General features: G+C 49.2%; 1 protein-coding gene across 1 annotated transcript in view; it reads right to left on the bottom strand.

Annotated features, from left to right (window-relative positions):
* Nucleotides 1–16,027, bottom strand: part of PACS1 (phosphofurin acidic cluster sorting protein 1) — a 144,060-nt gene that overhangs the window by 22,965 nt on the left and 105,068 nt on the right. Inside the window, exons 2-7 of the mRNA XM_052661759.1 lie at nt 15,186–15,273; nt 3,989–4,078; nt 2,966–3,091; nt 678–822; nt 367–458; nt 186–266 (exon numbers count right to left, since the gene is read on the bottom strand). Coding sequence (XP_052517719.1) covers nt 186–266; nt 367–458; nt 678–822; nt 2,966–3,091; nt 3,989–4,078; nt 15,186–15,273 — 622 coding nt within the window. The remainder of the gene's footprint in view (nt 1–185; nt 267–366; nt 459–677; nt 823–2,965; nt 3,092–3,988; nt 4,079–15,185; nt 15,274–16,027) is intronic.

Genomic DNA, 16,027 nt, shown 5'->3' with positions numbered 1-16,027 from the left:
AGGTGGAGGTGCTGGTGGAGAAGAATGTGGTACCAAGGGGTGCATCAGAGCCTTGAGGGGACGGCCCTGTGTGGATGTTATTGATTAAAAAAAAGCCCCCAGGAAGTCTGAAAACACCACACTCATCCTACCCGCCCCCGACTGGAAATCTCAGCGGAAACGTTCCCCGGACCTTGGCGGCTCACCCTTGTGATGGCGGATGTGGAAGTGAGTTTCCTCCGGGTCTTCTTTACTTTCCGCAGATCCTCGTCCTCGTAGAACAGGTCCTAAGCGGGCAGGGGATGGAATGAGGTTGGGAAACCCCAACCCCAGGAGGTTCTGGAGGGGCTTCCCGGCCGGTGTGTGTGAGGGGCTGTGGGGAGTTACCTGGCCGTGTAGCGGGTCATCACTGCCCTCCTGTTCCGATGAGAAACTCTCCTCCTCTTCCTCAGAGTAATTGTCAACATCAGGAGAACGGTCTGGAAATAGACACCTTAGTAAGAGAACCTCGCAAGGGGCAGATCTGGCCTGGTGGGGGGCTCTGGCTGGCTGGTGTCCCGCTATCCTCAGGGTAGAGGAGAGGGCCCCGGCCCCCTTTTATTTTCAGGGACCCCTAAGATCTTCTTTCCCAGGAACACTTTATTTCCCAGGATGGAGATGGGGGGTTGGGCAGGGCTTCCCGACACCACTCATCTTACCAGACAGCTTGGATTTGATCCCCTCGTGGTCAATGGGCTGGCTGGACAGGGAGTAGATCTTTATTTCTGCCACAGGCACGGAGACATCCTTCACGTTGCTGTGCAGGCCGAGCACCAGGGCGCCTTCGTTCGGGTGTTGCATCACCTACGAGCACGGGCGGCCACCGACGAGCCTCACACAGAGCCCCCGCAGTGCGGCCTGTTTTCAGATCCCAGTGGACATGCGAGCCACCGGGAACAGCGTTCTAACACATTTTCTTTCTCACTCTCCCCCGCCTGCTATTCTTCTACTGCCTTCAGCCTCACTTTACCTTTTTTCGGCTAAACAGTTCAGCTTGTGGGATCTTAGTTCCCCGACCAGGGACTGAACCCCTTGACAACTGAACTGACCCTCAGCAGTGAAAGCGCAGAGACCTAACCACTGGACTGCCAGGGAATTCCCTTGTCTCACTTTATTTATTTTTAAAATACTTCTTTATCTGTTTGGCTGTGTTGGGTCTTAGGTGCGGCACGTGGGACCTTTCATCAGGGAGCCTGGGCTCAGGAGTTGCGGTACGAGGCCTTAGCTGCCGCGTGTGGGATCCTAGTTCCCTGATCCCTTAGTTGCAGATTCTTAACCATTGGACCACCAGGGACGTCTCTGTGGTCTCATTGTAAAACTGTCTCCAGAAGTGCCAGTCACGGTTCTGGTCGTGTGCTCAGAGATGAGAAAGTCAAGGCCTGAGATAGAAAATGGCTGCAGTATAATTAAGTCTTTCACAGAGCAAGCAGCCCTCAGGCTCAGGGGTGGGGTGACGCCTGCAGGCCGTGGCCACCTGTGCCTGGCAGAGAGAAGGACCTAGACACGGCGTCCACAGCCTTCGCGACCCCAGGCCCTTGTTCTGATACAAAACAGGAAGATGACGGAAAGATGCGCTGGGACTACCTCACCTTTTGTCGCGGCCGCAAAATTTTTTCCTGTTTGAAGTATGAAAATATAGAAATGCATTTTAAAATTGATCTGCAGTCCCTTTCTTCTTCCCCTTCATTCGGGCTGAGAAGATTGGCTGCACATACAGGAGAGCCTCACAAATAAGCAAACAGACTGAGGAACATGGAGAGGAGAAAGGCTGGAGGAACCCAGAGGTGCTGACTGGGACTGACTGGAATGTGAACGCACATCCAGGGACTAATAACTGATTCAGGCAAGAATCATTAATGGAAGCTAAAACCACCGGGTGAAGATATGAGGGAAAAAGAGACTGTTACAGGATCCTCAAACATCTGCCTATAAAATGTTTTTTTTCATTGCTATTAATTAACTTTATATTGGCAAATCCGGCACACATCATCTTCAATTAGCCGAGCGATAAGACAGCCTCACCGGTAACGGAACAGGTCAACTCGGGTGCTGCCTGCATTACTGTTGTGGTAACTCTGCCAAAAACTCGGAAGCTGAATGTGATCTTCAGAAAACATCAGACAAACCCGAACAGAAAAACATTCAATAAAGAAACCAGCTTGTCCTAAAAAACTGTCAAGGGCATGAAAGACGTGGGAAAAATCAGAGGGACTGCAGGTCGAGGGAGACCAAAGGGACAAGTGAACGCAACCCTGGGCCTGCGAAGGACGTTCCTGAGCCACGTCAGTGTCCTCATCTTCATGGTGGGCGGTGCACACACATGAGAGTATTCCTATTTCCAGGAAGTTGACACGGTGCATACTAATGCGTGGGCTTCTCGGGTGGCTCAGTGGTGAAGAATCCGCCTGCCAAGGCAGGGGACGTGGGCTTGATCTCGGGGTCAGGAAGACCCTCTGGAGGAGGCCATGGTTACCCACTCCAGTATTCCTGTCTGGAGAATCCCATGGACAGAGGAGCCTGGCGGGCTACAGCCCACGGGGTTGCAAAGAGTCGGACACGGCTGAGCAACTAAACAGCAACAACATATTAACGTGCGATGGGGCATCCTGTCTGCAGCTCACTCTCGGTGGCTCAGAGAAGTGATCAACATGCACAGTGTGTGCACAGGCGAGAACTGAAGGGCAGGCGTGCTAACACTGGAGCGTCTAGGTGAAGGGCGGACGGGAATCCTTCATATTATTAGAAGTGTTCTCTGACATTTTTTAAAAAGCTAAAGAAAAAACTTTTTGAGAGCAAGGAAGTACTGGATAAAAAGAGGCATGTCCTGAATTTCCAATAAAAGAATTAGTTTGTAACCTGGAATAAAACAGCCAGGGGGTGGCCGGCTGGGAAGAGCCCCAGCTGGGCCGCGGTCTCTCTCGGGCTCTGAAAGGCCGCCCTCTCTCACCTCCGCCATGTTGATGAGCCCCACGGCCAGGGTCTTATAGCCCAGGATGGTCCGGTTCTTGTAACGCTTTCTCCTCTGCAACATGATCTGCAGCTTGTTGGCATCTCGCTTCAGGAAATGAGGGTACTGCCGGGCACAAAACAGAGCCGGGCACAGTTAGTCAGAGAGGGGGTCCTCGGCGGGGTCTAGTCCTGCTGGAGGACGCACCACCATCCTCTGCTTTCCTGGCTCCCCTCCGTATGAGGTGGTGATGGGGATCACTGGCTCCCCTCTGTATGAGGGGGTGACGGGGGGTGAGAGGAGCATCTGCCCAGCACCAGGCTTCCACTCTGCAGCTGGTGGTCCACACATGTTCTGAAACATGGTCTCTTTCCTTGCCAGGTGATCGAGTGTTCAACCTGGGCTACAGGGGTTACGAGGAGAGACAGACATATGAGGATGGATAAGGAGGAGAAGGGATGGGACGGAGGTTGCAATATGGGGGCAAAATGAGACTGAAGGAGCACCCTCTCCTTCGGGGAGCGGGGGCACAGATTGCTAAGGAGAGGAGACGGGGAGGACTGTGGTAGAACGGTGGGGCTAACAGCCTCAGTCCAAGGAAAGAGGATGTGATGCAAACTGGTCTACAGGATGGAAAAACGACAAGGTCCTACGGACCAAAATGGAAAAGAATATGAAAAAGAATATAATATAGGAAACAAACAAGAAAAAGGAGCAAGTATATGTATGTGTGTACAAAAAGGAGTCACTTTGCTACACAGCACAAATTAACACATTTTAAATCAACCACAATTAAAAAAAGAAGAATGAGAGACAGTGTACTTTGCAGCAGCCCATCCAGGTCTCAGCACTCGTGGTGCAGTGGCCTCAGAGATGGCTCTGGCCATCCACGCAGGCCACAGAAGCTCTGGGCGACATTAAGCCATTGGGCTGTTCTCAGATCAAATGATCTCCAGATCAGAGCGTCGTTCGAGACCGGGGGGACACGGCATATTAATGACCTAAGACGGAGCAGGTTCTCACCTGAAGGGAGAAGGTTAACTGGAGCTCTGTCTCCGCCAGTCCACTGGCGGGAAGGATGATTTCGTTGGAGCGAAGAATCCTTTTTGAACCCTGAAACCAAGACAAAATAGGTCAAAGCTGCATCACCAAAAATCAGACCAAAAAAGACTATGCTTACAAACAACACCTAAACTCTGAAGAATCTTACCAGTTCAGATATTCCATCAGTCTTGGCTGTACTTGATTAATATCAAGCCACTACCATAGACATGATTTTACATGTATTATGCTGTTTACAAAGGGTTTTCACATTAAAATGACGTGTTACTGCACCCGAGTTCTCCTTTCCCACTGCCCCTGAGGGAGAGGCAGCATGGTGGCACCCCAAAGCATGGCAGTTCACCCCAAGGCATGGCAGTTCTCCCCGAGGCTCCCCAGCCACCCTCCTCCCATCTGACCGGCCACGCTGTCCTCTCCCTGGGCCTTTCGGCATGCTGCTTTCTCTTCCTGGGTCCTCTGTCATGCTTCCGTACACAGCTCACCAACTCATCTTCCCAGTCTCAGCTTTGATACAATTTTTTCCCAGAACTTTTGCTTTAAGTATATCCCCACTAAACCTTGCACTGGGTTAGACATCCAGTTTTTTTTGTTCTTAAAGAATAAAGTTGGGCTAAACTGTTCCTCAAAGTAAAAAGAGACCAGTCGGAGGGGCTAATGACAGTAAATTTGTAAAAATTACTTTAAAAAATTAAGTTTAATTTAAAACAGTGACGTGACCAGACCTCCAGCACACTGATGGACAAGTTAGTAAACGTTACACCGGTGTAGCCCACCTCTGTATCAAGATGTACAAGATCTCTACCACTCCGGGAAAATCCCTTGGACCCCACCCCCCAGTCAATCCCGCACCCCTTCTCAGAGGTGAGTGCTGCTGACTCCTCTCACCAGAGACCTATCTTTCCTGCTCTAGAATTCCACAAAAATGGAGCCGCATGGCGGGGACTATCTGGCTGGGCTTCTTCTGCCCAGCGTTTATAATGTGTCTGAGGTTCACACAGGCTGTTGCCTGTATCACGTTCCCTTGGACTGCCGAGCAGAATTCTGTCCCACGAAGGTACCACGCGCGGCTCCCACTGTCCTGTTGCTGAACATTCACACTTGGGGCGTTTCTGGTTAGCAATCACTATGGCTAAGGCTGCCATTCTGCTTTTCATGTTTATTTCTGTGTTGTTTTTGGTTGCAGCAGGTCTTGGTTGCTGTGTGTGGGCTCTTTCGCTGTGGTGCACAGGCCCTCCAGCGCCGGCGTTCCGGCTCCAGTAGCAGTGCACGGGACTCAGCTGCCCTGCAACATTCAGGGCCTTAGTTCCCCTGCTGGGGCTCGAACCCGTGTCCAGTTGCATTGGCAGGTGGATTCTCAACCGCTGGACTAGCAGGGAAGTCCCAAAGCTGCCATTCCTGTACAAGTCTGTGTGGAGGTATTTTGTTTTTCTTGGACCCCTAGGAGAGGGATGGCTGGGCCTCAGGGTAGACGCACTTGTAGCTTTATGAGAAACGACTAGGCCTATTTCTAAAGCGCTGGTGCCATTTTCCACCTGCAGCTGCAGAGTCCGCCTCTCCCGGGCAATGGGCGTGGTCGGTCCAGGACACGTGGCCTCTACTGCGCATGTGCAAAGGACCACTCCGCGGCACTTTGCGTCTCCCTGATGACTCACCCCCAGTAGCGCCCTCCCAGCCATTTATCGGACGTTTGTAAATCTCCATTTATGACGAGCCTGATCAGACTTCTTTGCCTATGTTGTTCATCGTGTTACTCGATTGTTGTTTTAATTTGTACAAGAATTTGCCAGATACATGAATTGTAAATATTTTCTTGCCTATTCATTTTCTTAATTGTATCTTTTGATGAAGTATTTAATTTTGATTTTTTTTTTCTTTTATGGTTAGTGCATTCTGGGTCCCAGCTAAGAAATCTTTTTCTAATTCAAGGTGGTGAAGTTATTCTGCTATACTGGAGTAGGTATTCTGCTGTGGGCCTTTAGAAATGAAAAACTTTTAGTTTTTAACTTTTAGGTTTCTTACATATGTCTAATTTTTGCTTTTATAAAATGCAGGTTTTGAATAATGCAGGAAGAAACATTTCCTAAATGTAATATTTCACAATGCTTTTATAATTAGAATACCATTATGCCAATTAAAAATAATAACCTGGAGAAGGGAATGGAAACCACTGCAGTATTCTTGCCTAGGAAATCAGCATGGACAGAGGAGCCTGGTGGGCTACAATCCACAACGCAGCAACTAAACAACAACAACAAATAATAATAATAATAAAGGAAACTCTGCTTCATGTGTTAGATAACACTTTTTGTAACCTCTATTATGACCAAGAGTCTTGACAAAGTTTTCACCTGAATTTATTTAGGCTCTTAGGATTGAAGAAGTCTCTGGACAATGAATCCGAGAAATGTTAAGAATCCAAAATGTGGTTTATATATAGCAGTGGTTTCAACCAGGGGTAGGAGACATTGGGCAATGTTTACAGATATTTTTTATTGTTATCAGTGGGAGTGTGTGTGTGTGAGTGTGATGTTTCTAGAGGGGAGAGGCCTGGGCTGCTGCTGACCAGCCTGCAGGGCACAGGACAGCCCCACGAAACTGCTGAGAAACCCTGCCCCCTCTGCTGCTTCTAGGTGTGACCGCGGGGCTTGGCGGTGGGAGGGAGTCCTCCCTGTTCCTCAGCATCAGCTCCAGAACACTCTCCCTTCCACCTCCCCCCAGTCCCATTCTGAGCTGCTGCCACTGCCTCTCTTCTTGGCTGTTATTGTTCTTTCTTTCTTTTTTCAAATTTTTGTTGTTGTTCTTCAGTCACTCAGTCATGTCCGACTCTTTGCGACCCCACAGACTGCAGCATGCCAGGCTTCCCTGTTCTTCACCATCTCCCAGAGTGCTCAAACTCATCCGTTAAGTCGATGATGCCATCCAACTATCTCATCCTCTGTCGTCCCCTTCTCCTCCTGCCTTCAATCTTTCCCAGCATCAGGGTCTTTTGCAGTGAATCAGGTCTTCACATTGGTGGCCAAAGTGTGGGAGCTTCAGCTTCAGCATCAGTCCTTCCAATGAATATTCAGGATTGATTTCCTTTAAGACTGACTGGTTTGATCTGTGTGGACTCTGGTTTGATCCAAGGGACTCTCAAGAATCTTCTCCAACATCACAGTTCAAAAGCATCAGTTCTTTGGTGCTCAGCCTTCTTTATGGTCCAACTCTCACATCCATACATGACTACTGGAAAAACCATAGCTTTGACTATACGGACCTTTGTCGGCAAGGTAATGTCTCTGCTTTTTAATACTCTGTCTAGGTTTGTCATAGCTTTTCTTCCAAGGAGCATTTATTTTTGGCTGCGTTGAGTCTTTTTTAAAAAATAAATTAAATTTTGGCTGTGCTGGGTCTTCATTTCTGTGCTTGGGCTTTCTCTCGCTGTGACGCGAGGCCTTATTGCGGTGGCTTCTCTTGTTGCAGAGCATGGGCTCTAAGGTACCACCAGGCTTCGGGAGTTGTGGCACATGGGCTTAGCTGCACCCCAGCATGTGGAATGTTCCTGGATCAAACCCACGCCCCCTGTACTGGAAGGCAGATTTGTAGCTGCTGGGCCAAGGAAGCCCCGTGCTCGTTTCCTGACTTCAGTCCATCATGCGCTGTTCCTCTCCCCAGCGCCCCTCCCACCCTAACAGTTCATGGTTTTGACACGTGCACTTTTGGACATCCCAGCCTCTAAACCCCTCTACCAGAGGTCTCATCCTCATCCCTGTCCGAGTCCTGCACCCACTTGATCACACTCTGGACCTTGTCATTACTGATACTGATGACTGAATCTTCTATGTCACATGGCCTAGTCTCTGACCCCCACTTCCTGTTCTTTCGAGCTCATCCTCTCTGGTGTGTCAACAATAATCCTTCAAACCCACCAGGCCTACGACTCACTGATCCTCCCGTGTTTCACTCCTCCTCATGCCCACTGTCCCCTCTGCTCATTGCTCGGCTGAAATGCCACTGTCTGGACAAGCGGTCCCTGCCCACCCCCAAGGGCCTCTGCCCGCTGCTGTTCTCTGTGCTCACCAGGTGGATTCCAATGTTGTATAAATCCGGTGGTACGAGCTGAACATGCCTGGAGAGAATCAGATGATCTGCTCTCTGTTCTGACTTTGCCTTTATGATCCCAAACGTGACGTGGGCCTGCAGGGCTGACCGGTGATCACATTTCATTTTCCCCAGTCTAGGCACTTGCCCCTTCACTCCATCCTCATGCCCCAAACACCTCCCCACCCCTGCCTTCACGCTGAGCTAACAGCCGTGATGCCCACTGTGCCGAGAAAACTGGAGTGACAGGAGAAGAGCCTCTGCCACACGAGCTCCTGGCCACGTCTGTGTGGCCACATTTCCTCCCCTGGGTCACACTGGGGGGCTCCCACCCCCACCCCCCGCCCCACCTCTCACCTCCTGCTCACTGACTCCAAGAGGCTCTTCCAGTCATTCTTCCCTCTCCCATACAGTCAACTTTGCTCTCTTCTGGATCATTTCCATTAGCAAACAGGCTACTGATATTTCTCTCATTAAAAAAAAAATCCTCTCTTGTCCCCACATGCCCTGCTGGGTACTGCCCCACCCTTCACCTTCCTGTTATAGCAAACTCCTCAAGAGCCGTCTATTTTTGCTCTTGAAGACCTCTCTCGTCTCCTAGCTGCGCTCCGTCAGCCCTCCTACCTGCACCATTCCCACCATGGCTGCCACCCTCAGAGTCTCTGAGAACCTCCACGGGGGACTCCTCTTCCTCCACTGATCTGAGTTCTGACAGGGCCCGTCACTCCCTCTCCGGCCCCTCTTCCTTCCCGTGGCCTCCTGCACACCGAACTTTCCTGGATTTCTTCTCGCCCTCAGCTGCTCTTTCCTGGTCCCCAGGTCGGGTCCTTCCTTTCCTTCCTGATGTCCCAGTGATGGAGTCCCTTGGCCTCGATCTCTAGACAAGCTCTCTTCTCTGTATCCACTCCCTCCAGTCCCCAGGAGTTCATCCATCTTCTGGTCTCAGATAAGCGGACGACTCTCCAAACTGTCTCTCTCCCAGACCGCTCTTTCCCAAACTCTAAACTCACACAGTCAACTGTCTATTCAATATCTCTCCTAGGATGTTTAACAGCCACCACAGACACAACGTGATGGGCTGAATTCTGGATCTTTCCCCCTAAACCAGCTTCACCCACAGGCTTCCCCATCTCACTTAAAGGCATCTCCACCCTTCCAGTTGCTGAGGCCAAAGCTCGGGTGCCGCCCTCATCTCCTGCCAGAATCGCTGTCAGAGCCTATCAGCTGATCTTCTTGATTCCTCTTTCTCACTGACAGCCTGTTTTCCACACAACAGCCAGAACGATCCTATCACTTCTCTGTTCAAAACCCTCCAAGTCGAGACTCCCTGGTGGTTCAGTGGTTAAGACTCTGCACTTCCAACGCAGGGGTGCAGGGAGTATGGGTTCGATCCTTGGTTGAGGAATGGGGAAACACTGGAAACAGTGACAGACTTTATTTTCTTGGGCTCCAAAATCCCTGCAGATGGTGACTGCAGCCATGAAATTAGAAGATGCTTGCTCCTTGGAAGAAAAGCTATGACAAACCCAGACAGCATATTAAAAAGCAGAGACATCACTTTGCCAACAAAGGCCCGTCTAGTCAAAGCTATAGTTTTTCAAACAGTAGTCATGTATGGATGTGAGAGTTGGACCATAAAGAAGGCTGAGCATCAGAGAATTGATGCTTTCAAACTGGTGCTAGAGAAGATTCTTGAGAGTCCCGTGGACTGCAAGGAGATCAAACCAGTCAGTCCTAAAGAAAATCAATCCTAAATATTCACTTAGGGGACTGATGCTGAAGCTGAAGCCCCCATACTCTAGCCACTTGATGTGAAGTGCTGACTCACTGGAAAACACTCTGATGCTGAGAAAAAGACTGAAGGCAGGAAGAGAAGGGGATGACAGAGGATGAGACAGTTGGATGGCATCACCGACTCAACAGCACTGAGTCTGAGTAAGCTCCAGGAGATGGTGAAGACAGGAAGCCTGGCATGCTGCAGTCCACGGGGTCACAGAGTCAGACACGACTCAGTGACTGAACAACAAATGCTTCAGAGCAGCCAAAAAATAAACAGAAAATCCAAACCCAATTCACACAGAATAAAAGCCAGAGACCTTGCTGGCGCGGCATACACCCCATCCCCCGATCTCTTTGCCCTCCCCTCCTCTTCCTCTCACTCCCCTCCAGCTCCCCCCTTCTCTCCATCCTGCCAGCACCTCCCTGCTCAGGGCCTTGCCCTGGCTTCTCCTTCCGCCCACAGTGCTCCTCCAGGTATCTGCACAGCTTCCTCCCTCACCTTCTTCAAAGTCCCTGCATGAAAGCCATCTTCTCAGTGAGGCCACCTGTGACCACCACATATGACTGGTAACTTCCTCCATCCCTGGGCGTGCTCCATCCTCTTGACTGCATATTTGATTTATTTGTCCCCCCACCCCCACTGGGACATATCATCGCCTCCCAACAGCAGCGGCCCTCATTATCTGAACTCTCACTATCTAAATGTGTGCTGTGAATACCCATGAACTTTTCCATCCCAAATGCATTATCTGAACCGCAAACTTGTGAACGTGAACCCGTGTGCGGGGGTAAGAGGACGCAGATGCAGAGCAGCTTACAAGGTCACAGCCAGCTCTGGCACTTTCAGAGCCCAGCACAGTACTAGTCTCGTCTTCACTGCCTTCCAGCAAAGATTCGGCCCCTCGTGGGTCCCAGAATTTGATTCTTCCAGGTGCCAGGCACTACCAACTTGGGTCTAAATTCAAAATTATCTTCGGTATCTTTTTAAATCTGTAGAATCGTATATCTTCATTTGCAGTATAGAAGCAAAACCGTTTGTGTCTGATACTATAGTACCATTGACATTTGGGATTGGCTTGGTGGCTCAGATGGCAAAGAATCTGCCTGCAATGCGGGAGACACAGGTTTGATCCCTGGGTTGGGAAGATCCCTGGAGAAAGGAATGACTACCCACTCCTGGAGAGTTCTAGGGACGGAGGAGCCTGGTGGTCCATAGTCCATGCGGTCATGAAGAGTCAGACACCACTAAGCAACTAAAACTTTCACTTTCATAGTACCATTATTTATGACACATAAAAATACCCATTAATGAGTCTTAATGTATTAAAAATTAGGTTACTAGTGTTTTAAATGCTTCTTTTTTAAATAGAGAAATTCTTGGTAGATTGTTGGGCATTCCCTGATGGTCCAATGGGTGTGTGTGTATACACATGTATACACGTACATATATATACACACACATGTATATATATACACACATATATATATATAATTCTAACCTTCACTTGAAAACTCAAATGTCATTTATTTTACTGGCCAAAAAATATTCTCAGTTGTCTCCCCTCAAAGTGACAGGCTCACATTGTTCATTTTCAAGAAACAATCTTCCAAATTCCTGAGTCTGAGTAAGAGTTTGTCTGTAAGCCCTTCTTTCGATACGAATGGTGTTCTGTGAAATAGCAGCTACTTCAAGACACAGCTCAGTCGTCGGGCAGCTTCCTCCGTGAAGCAGGAGCGCTGTGTGCACGTTTCCATTTCATCATGCAGACTATTCAGAAAGCGTGTGCTCCAGGGCTGAGACAAAATAAATGAACAATTCTTATTGTCCTTCTTCAAGGACATTCTTAAGCAAACCTGGCCTTTCTCCTCTTCCTTGCAGTCTGCGATGGTGGACACACGATGACTGCTGACACGCTGGGGAGGCCGCCTGGTGTGAAGGAAGGGCCAGCTGTTTTGTTAGAGGGCACACTGACTCAAACTGCCCACCCTGGCCAGGGGCCACAGCAGCCACTCGCAGGAGTTATTTTACGACAGGCGGTCCTGGTAAGGAACTAACAAGCCAGCACACACCGGAAGAATTTGTGAAAGGTCAAAAGGAGACACCAGACTGTATGTTGTACCAACATCCCAGGTCCCCCTCGCTGGCATCCATCTTGGCTGAGTGATGCATGCGGCGCCCCCCCCCCCCCACCGCCACCCCCCACCCCCCCGCCCCGCTCCTGGAAGCACCCTGAGTCAGAACGATTGGCCAGAGACAACCTGGAAACTAATCCCATCACCATAAAACCCGAGGCTGTGACCCACGTGGCAGAGCGGTCCTCCTGGGTTCCCTTTTCCTGTTGGTCTCCGCCCAGGCATTTCTTCCCAATAGTCTGCACTTGTTTCTCCTCCTCGGACAATCCATTTCCGAGTGTTAGACAAGAGCCTGCTCTCGGTCCCTGGAGGAGGTCCCACTTCCTGCAACAGTTTCATCAACCACTGCTCTTGTAATTTCAGTGCAAATGTCGACAAGGTGGAAAGGCCAAGTAAAGTCACAGTACTATCATGAGAACAGTTTTGACCTCCTGTATCCTGTTAGGGGGTCTTGGGGAGCCCAGGCTCTGCAGACCCTATTTTGAGGACAGCTGCTCTATCAGCAGGTAAAGGTCCTTAAAGGCAGGAGTTTGGGTCTGTTTTGTTTGCTGCTGAATCCCCTGTGCCTAGAACAACACTTAGCCTATAACAGGTGCTCCATAAATATGTATTAGATGAATGTGTAAATGAATAAATAAGTGACTGGATAAATGAATGTGTTAACATCTGTAATTACTTTCAGCTGCTTGGAAGTCGAGCAAAAAATTTCAGATTATTTGTAGTTTTTGGGTATAATTTAAAATTTTACAGAATGTTAAATATTTGATTAGGAAAGAAAAGAAATTATTTCTTTTGGCAAAGGCATTTAACTGCGGGGAAGGCAAAAACAGCAGGGAACTTTCCAAACCACACCAACAGTGTTTGCACTGGAAAGCACTGGCTTTTAGCAAAGGACATAATTCCTGAAAACTGGAACACTGCCCGTGACCTAGAAACGAGTGCAAAATTGGGAAAGGAGGAAAAGACACCACGAGTTTCCACTTGCCCATCACGGCCCCTCACTTGCTTTTTCAACTCATGGTGTCTGGAAACGTCTCACAGAATTGGTAGGAATTATCTCTGGTGGCTTAGGTGGTAGGGAATCCGCCAGCCAATGCAGGAGACCTGGGTTAAAAATCCCTGGGTCTGGGAAGATCACCTGGAGAAGGAAATGGCAACTCACTGCAGTATCCTTGCCTGGGAAACCACATGGACAGAGGAGCCGGGCAGGCTACAGTTCATGGGGTTGCAAGAGTTGGACACAACTTAGTGACTAAAGGGCTTCCCTGGTACCTCAGATGGTAAAGAATCTGAAAAGGGAAAGTGGAGTTGCTCAGTCGTGTCCAATTCTTTGTGACCCCATGGACTGTAGCCCACCAGGCTCCTCCGTCCATGGGATTCTCCAGGCAAGAATACTGGAGTGGGTTGCCATTTCCTTCTCCAGGGGATCTTCCCAACCCAGGGATCGAACCCAGGTCTCCTGCATTGCAGGCAGACGCTTTAACCTCTGACTCACCACATTAGATTAAAGAATCTGCCTGCAACGCAATAGCTGCTGCCGCTGCTGCTAAATCACTTCAGTCATATCTGACTTGGTGCCACCCCATAGACGGCAGCCCACAAGGCTCCCCCATCCCTGGGATTTTCCAGGCAAGAACACTGGAGTGGGTTGCCATTTCCTTCTCCAATGCACGGAAATGAAAAGTGAAAGTGAAGTCGCTCAATCATGTCTGTCTCTTAGCTACCCCACGGACTGCAGCCTACCAGGCTCCTCCGTGCAATGCAATAGATGGTTCAATTCCTTCATGGGGAAGATCCCCTGGAGAAGGAAATGGCAACGCACTCCAGTACTCTAGCCTGGAGAATTCCATGGCCAGAGGAGCCTGGCGGGCTATAGTTCATGAGGTTGCAAGAGTTGGACACGACCTAGTGACCAAAGTCACTATGCACTGAGATGAACAGGGAGTTTCAATGTAAGCGACATGCAGAAATCACAAGGAGTAATTAAAATGTTTCAAGTGGTTTTTAATGTGTCTGTATTCTCGCAGCTGCACCAGGTCTCAGTTGCCCCCTGGGGCTCTTCAGTCGGGGCATGCGGGCCTTGAGTTGTGGCAGGCGGGACCCAGCTCCCTGACCTGGGCCTCCTGCACGGGGGTGCAGCCTTAGTGCTGCACTGGGCCACCAGGGCAGTCTCGAAATGGTTCAGCTTTCGAGGACTAAATTAATATAATGTATTTATCTCAGAAAGAGAACCGAGGACTTCAGTGTATGGTTCATGTACTAGAAAAATGCTACAGACGTGGGTTTTAATGAAGCAAAAAAACTGCTGCATAACAGGAGAGCCAGTAACCAAACATCCTGGTTCGTAGGGAGTGGACATACAGCTCACTATTTCTCCAAGAAACAGAACTCCATGAATCACAAATACTTAAGCTGGAGAATTCCATCATTTCATGGATCCAGAGGCTCTTCAGACTCTCAGTAAGGTAGAGGGACCCGTCATTAAAAAGGCATCGGTCAAGGAAGGTCCTGTGTTGCAGTTTAACTCTGCTTTCTACTTCTGCCACTTGGAAATCACCTGGCAACAAACAGACCCCTTGACCTTTCTGGGGCTCGGTTTCTCCTGAAACTGAAATTCCAGAATGCTTAGAATATGAATCTTGGTGAAATATTTTGGGTCCCTTGGTGATAATGAGTGAGTTCAAGGAATTAAATGTGGGGATTACTCAGAGATGAAATATCCCAGTAAATTTTAAACTGTCAAGCCTGAAATAATAACCTATAAATTTCTTTCACCCTGTGGAAAACCGCCAAAGCTGTCTCCCCAACCCATATATCTGCTTATACTCAGAAATCCCAGGAATAAAATCGAAACCTACACTTGCCATCCTAGTAATTTCTGAATTTCTTGATCTTCATGCTAATCCTGTTAATAGGCAGGGCAGGGAGAGCCACTTTTATCCTTCAGACAAAGAACTGAGACCTAAAGAGACTGCTTTAACTAAGGGGCAGAAGTGGGATTCAGTATCACGTGAGCTGGACTGCCTTCCCACAGTTGCATCTTCTTTGCTGAGTGAAGGACTCAGCAAAGGATGCTGGTCCCCTACCAGCATCTCTGAAGCCCTGACATGGGCACAAGGTTATCCAGCTTCCATGGGCCCTGAGCAAACAATCCTGCTCAACTCACCTGCAGCTTCACAGCGATGACCACCGAGTTAAGATCTTTGTCCATCTCTTTTAGCATGACGAGTTTCTTGAGGGTCAAGCTGAACAGCCTAGAAAAATTTAGAGAAAGAAGATCCAGTCAAAGGTAAGGAACTTATGAGAAAAGAGATACACCATCTGTTGCGGAAATGCTGCTTTACCTAGAGGAAGAAAGTTAGAACGCGGTTTACCATGTCCATCATCAGTAAAAGAGCACTCTTCTTATTTAACTTTTGTACTTGCTCAAAAGGTATATTATTCTATGAGTTTCTGGGATGTCCCTTTATCTCCAGCAAATACCACCACGCCTTTTCACTCCTAATATGCAGGAGCAGTTTCGGTGGGAGGGGGGAGTAGACCGGGGTTGGAGGCATCAATGTTTACTTTGCTTGCCCAGCTCCTTCCCCACCTTTCAGTCTAACCACCTGAGACACTTACAGATGCAAATCTGTATCAACAAGGAGATGAGCCACACAGACAGAACAGAAGCCAGAAGGCAGGAAACGCTTTCAAAGACCACAGGTTCGATTTCCGCCAAACTGGCATCAAACACGCAGAAACTCTTCAGGGCCATGATGAGGACATGCCCCTTAATTAAAAGCAACAGGCTGTCCCCCACTCTGGAGTCTCAGCATCTCTAGTCTGACTTGACCTTGGCCTCCAAGGCAGGACAACCCTGGACTTCTAGGGGGAGCCGGGAGGGAAACATCAGATGCTGCCTCTCGGCTCCTGGGCTGAGTGGTTCGTGTCCTTCTGCTCTTGTCTCTGCAGGACCGAGAGGCACGGATGCTGCTGACCTGAGTCAGGTCCTCAGGCCCCCGACGC

This window comes from Budorcas taxicolor, chromosome 25 (genome assembly GCF_023091745.1).
Source record: "Budorcas taxicolor isolate Tak-1 chromosome 25, Takin1.1, whole genome shotgun sequence".
Classification (NCBI taxonomy): Eukaryota; Metazoa; Chordata; class Mammalia; order Artiodactyla; family Bovidae; genus Budorcas; species Budorcas taxicolor.
Note: the sequence above shows the minus strand (reverse complement) of the source record. Positions and strands in the feature narration are given on the sequence as shown.